Source organism: Xiphophorus couchianus, chromosome 15 (assembly GCF_001444195.1).
Source record: "Xiphophorus couchianus chromosome 15, X_couchianus-1.0, whole genome shotgun sequence".
NCBI lineage: Eukaryota > Metazoa > Chordata > Actinopteri > Cyprinodontiformes > Poeciliidae > Xiphophorus > Xiphophorus couchianus.
Genome location: NC_040242.1, coordinates 15,253,323 through 15,257,989, shown reverse-complemented (window position 1 = coordinate 15,257,989; position 4,667 = coordinate 15,253,323). Strand labels below are relative to the sequence as shown.

Below are 4,667 nucleotides of genomic sequence, written 5' to 3'. Positions count from 1 at the left end.
TCCATTGGCCGCTTGACCAGATGAAGCAAATCTAATCTCCTTAGGGACACAAAGTTCTCCAGAATCATGTGCCGTTTTTCTTATTGTTGTTTACTTTATTAAAGACAGTAGCTATAATGATATACTTACTGTTGCTAAACAAGAAAGCAATGTTAAAGCTGTTTGTAATCCATAATCCCTTGACCTCCTTACGCGACCTATTAGCAGCTCGATGGCAGATACCATCTTCTGATTTGTCAGACATTGCGGATTGACTGACCTTCTTTAATCACTTCATCGCTTCAGAAGAGCTGCAGCTCGGCTGAAATGTGAAATTCAAACAGACACGCAGCTTTTTTTCCCATCAGAAAACAGACCATCGGAGGGAGCGCGTCGGCGGCTCCCCATGCTCTCAGCTTGGCCCCGTACGCCGCATGCCACGTCGGTCCTCCTTGGCCAACACGCAAAGCGAAAAACTGGGCGAATTATAACCACACAGTAGCAAGTCGGGCCACATGGGATCAACAGCATTCACATTGCTCTCTAATCCAAATTGCATTTGTCAGTGTGTGTTTGTACGCAGCCAAAAACACACTTGCAGGGATGAAAAGAAAAGCGAAGAAGACGGACTGATTAAAGAGGCTGCAAGACATCACCTAAACAGCGTTAGCTTTTTTTGTTTGTTTGTTTTGTTATTGCTAGAGAATAAAAGCTTTGCAAAGTTAATATAAATATGCCTGGTTGATTAAACACTACAAAGCTGTGGAACATGACTCCCCTGTGAGTTTGAGCTTTTCTGCAAATTGTATTTCAGTTTTAAGCACAAGATTTATCCATGGCGTCTCTCGGAGAAAAGATGATCACGTGCAGATCATTTGTTTCAGTATGAACAAAATTTAATCCTCATTTCGTGTTTCTGACGATCACTTTACCCAATCGTCTCTTTCCTCGCGTGCAAAACGCGTTATTTAATTTAAAACAGGCAAGTTTAAACATAGTGAAACCGATACGAGTGACATTGGCCACTCGTAATGTCACTCGTATCGGTTTGACACAAAACCGCTCGTTTCGTATCAGCTCCGCCTTCTCAGGTGGAAGAATCGACTATTTGTCTTAGACACGACAACTGCGTGAGGAACGATGCTCTGGTGGGGGGGGGGGGGGGTGAAACGACAAGTGTGGGATCAAATTTAGGCTGGACATCAAGCTTGAACTTGCTTGAATTCCCACAGTGGGACACGGTGCTGGCAGCCTGATGATGTGGGACTGCTTTGCTTTTCAGAACAAACAGGAAAGTCGGTGGAAAAGGCTGCTCTCCTTTCTTTTGACTGTCACCATGCCTCACCCTGAGAACAGTGAGCTCAGTTTGTTGCTTAGATTTTTGCTTTCTGGTCAAACATGCTGTCTTTTTCCTCTCTGACCCCGCAGCATTAACGCGACCCTAACCACGTTCAAACGTTTCGTCACAAAGGCAATAAAATAGTTGCGGGACACAAAAATGTGAGTTGTTATATTTACAATTGTATAATTGGATTGTGTTTTTACTGTTCCCTGCTTATGCTGAAATGAAATGCATCAAGTTGCTCAATTTTTCTGAAATGATAATAAAGATGTAATGTAAACATCAGAGAGGAGTTTTTTTTGTTTTTTTTTTGCTTCACAAAAAAAAAAATTTAGCCCATTCACAACAGGAATGAAACATGCGTCACTCTTTCTTACCGTAGTTTGTACGATTTATTGAATAAATGCACCCAAGTCTGTATCTGAATAAAAAAAAAGCCTCGATAATTGAGGCCCTATTTACCATTATATTAGAAGAAGGGTGGGGGGAAATCCATTGAAAAAATGTAACACTTTTTGTTGTACTTAACATTTTTTATTTAGGAAAATTTGTTTCTTTCTACATATTTTCAAAAAAAAAAAAAAAGGCATTAATGAAAAATAAGATTAATAAAATAAAACTAAATTCTGCTGTACTTCAATTGTGTGTGTGTGTGGGCCTCACAAAAATCACCCATAAGACCACAAAAGGCACACGGACCGCACGTTTGATAATCCTAGTTTGGATTAAAACCTTCCTGTGGTCCAGCGAAAGAACAATACGCTCATTTAATGCAACACAAAGAAAAAACAAAATAAATAACTTTAAGGTCTCTCCCCACCTTTCATCTGATCTGAGTTTTATTTTATTTTATTATTATTTTTTTTTTTTGTAAAAACAACATATTTTTCAGTTACATCGTTTTCAACATCACATCGTTTGGCAGTGAACCACGGAGGGAGCGAGCATCCAGCTAATATTGCTCTGCTTCCAGTGTCAGAAACATCAGTGTCGGTTTTCTGGATGCGCCTTTTAAAAACCGAACTTCACACAGACGCCAGAGTGAGATATTAAGCTGAATGCACGCTCCTTCACACACACACACACACACACACACACACACACACACACACACACACACACACACACACACACACACACACACACACACACACACACACGCCCTCACACACACCTACGCACAATAGAAAAATAGTGGTCACCAACTGAACCCAGCTTCAATTGATTCAAATACTTTTTCCGTACAAAAAACCCCCAACAAAACAACAACAAACAAAAAAGATAAATCGCTATGAGGAATCAATTTAAAGTCATGACAACACAGTTTAACAGCCTACAATCTATAGGCTAAAGGTGTCAACTTTAACTGAACCTCTATCTGTCAGTCCTGAACATCTTAATGCAAGAAAAACAACATATATATATATATTTATAATATTCATATATAATGTGCCATGTGTGAACGTTTGATAGCAGCATCTGGATATTTTGGACTGTGGGTTTGGACACTAAAGCGGAGGGCAGAGCAGGTTCGGCTACACACACAGCACCGCCGTCTGGGTGTCCATCACCTCTTTTCTGTATTGCTCCAGCCAGTTCTTCAGTTCCGAGATCCGGTAGCCCTCCGGGCCCCTCCCACCCTGGTACACCACCCGCTCATCCATCACGATGTAAAGTCGCTCAAAGTAGGCTCCGTAAGCGGCGTTGGACGAGTTGTCCATGTTGTCCACCACCACGTTGCTCTCTGGCACCTCGGTGAACATCAGCTGCGCGGCTCTCAGCCGGTCCTCCAGGCAGCGGTGCTTGGGGATCTGGTAAGGTGCGTCGGAGCTCACCCAGCCGTCCGACGGGTGCGCCTCCTCGATGTACACAACTAAGAAGTCCGCGATGTCCGCGTACTGCCTGACGACGCGCTGGAACGCCGCCAGGCGCGTCATGAACGGCGGTCAGGAGCAGCTGCCAAAGTTGAGGACGAGCGGTCTCTTCCCTTTCGTGCAGTCCAGGATCCGGATCTGCCGCCGCTCCTGGACCAGCACCACCTCGGTGTTGGGGGCAGCCTCCCCGAGGTGCGCCGATTTGAGAAAGTCCAGCTTCTGGCCGTGCCACACGGCCCTGAGGGACTCCCAGGTGAACATCTTGTTGGAGTCGGAGACGCACACCGGCGGGTCGTCCGGGCTGTCCGGACGCTCGCCCATTTTCAGCAGCACTTTTCTCCTGATGCACAGAAAATCCAGGAGCCACAGCATGACGGCGGCCAGCAGGAACCGGGGCAGCAGCATCAGGCACAGGGCTGCGTGTTTCAGCGCCCTCGCCATTTGGACACCACCGGAGTCGTCCATCATCTCTTCCCTTGCCGATAGGACGACACCGAGGCAACTAATATTCAGTCACCTTTAGCCATTGGAGAAAACAATCTGACGCAGGCAGGACCTCTTTTTATAGGTACAGCAGCATTTGAATAATAGAAGAAAAAAAAAAAAAAAAAAACACGCCTCCGGTACCCGCACCGCCCACTCACATGGAGGGGATTACCTCCCGTCAACTCTGAGCTTCAGAAACACAGAGGTGGGGAGTGAGGAGAGCAGCCTGGATGGCTGTCAGTCCAGATGCCTGTTAAACATGACACTCCTTGTGAGAACGTGCAACCGAGTGGGCCGTTTCCCCGCTCCGTGTTTATTGTTTCCGTGGAATGGTGGGGGTAAACCCAGGCGTTCAGTTCCCGCACACACACCGCAGGTCCTGCGAGTCGGGGAAAACATTTGTCTCATCCGCCGGGAAACTAGAATCACTTTGTCACGATGCCAGCCAGCGGCCGCCAGACGGCGCTGCAGTGACGCCAGACAAGAGGCCCCGCGTTTCAGAAGCAGCGAGCACCCCACGATCACTTTCAGCGAGAAGCGGGAGAGGTAGCAAACTGATGGTTTTCTGGGAAAATTAAATGCAGGAATTACATTTTGGTAAAAAAAAAAAAAAAAAAAGATAGCTATACCCAACCTGGTGGTGACAGCATCATGCTGTGGTCCAGATTTAAATCAAGTTAAGAATTTGTTGCAAGATATCAAGAAACTCTCTCTCTCTCTTTGTAAATCCATTCACTGAGTGTGAAAACTTGGTGTTTCTATAAAGGGTCGACTCAAGGGGGCTCAAAGTTTATTGTTTGGAGAGAGAATCACATTAATTTATTGTAGGTGAAGATTAGAAGACAGGAAACAGACATCATAAAACCTTTTCAATAGGTTTTAGTTAAAAAAAAAAAAATCATGTTCATTTCTTTGTCTCAAATCAGATAAGGGAAATCTTGAATTTTTTGGATTACGCACGAAACGCTATGTGTGGCAAACAAACC

General features: G+C 44.9%; 1 protein-coding gene across 1 annotated transcript; it reads right to left on the bottom strand.

Moving 5' to 3' along the window:
• Positions 1 to 1,424: 1,424 nt before the first annotated feature.
• Positions 1,425 to 3,800, bottom strand: LOC114159104 (thyroxine 5-deiodinase-like). The gene has a single exon (XM_028041200.1). The coding sequence runs from the start codon at positions 3,661 to 3,663 to the stop codon at positions 2,857 to 2,859; it is 807 nt and encodes a 268-aa protein (XP_027897001.1). The 5' UTR covers positions 3,664 to 3,800; the 3' UTR covers positions 1,425 to 2,856.
• Between the last annotated feature and the right edge of the window lie 867 nt (positions 3,801 to 4,667).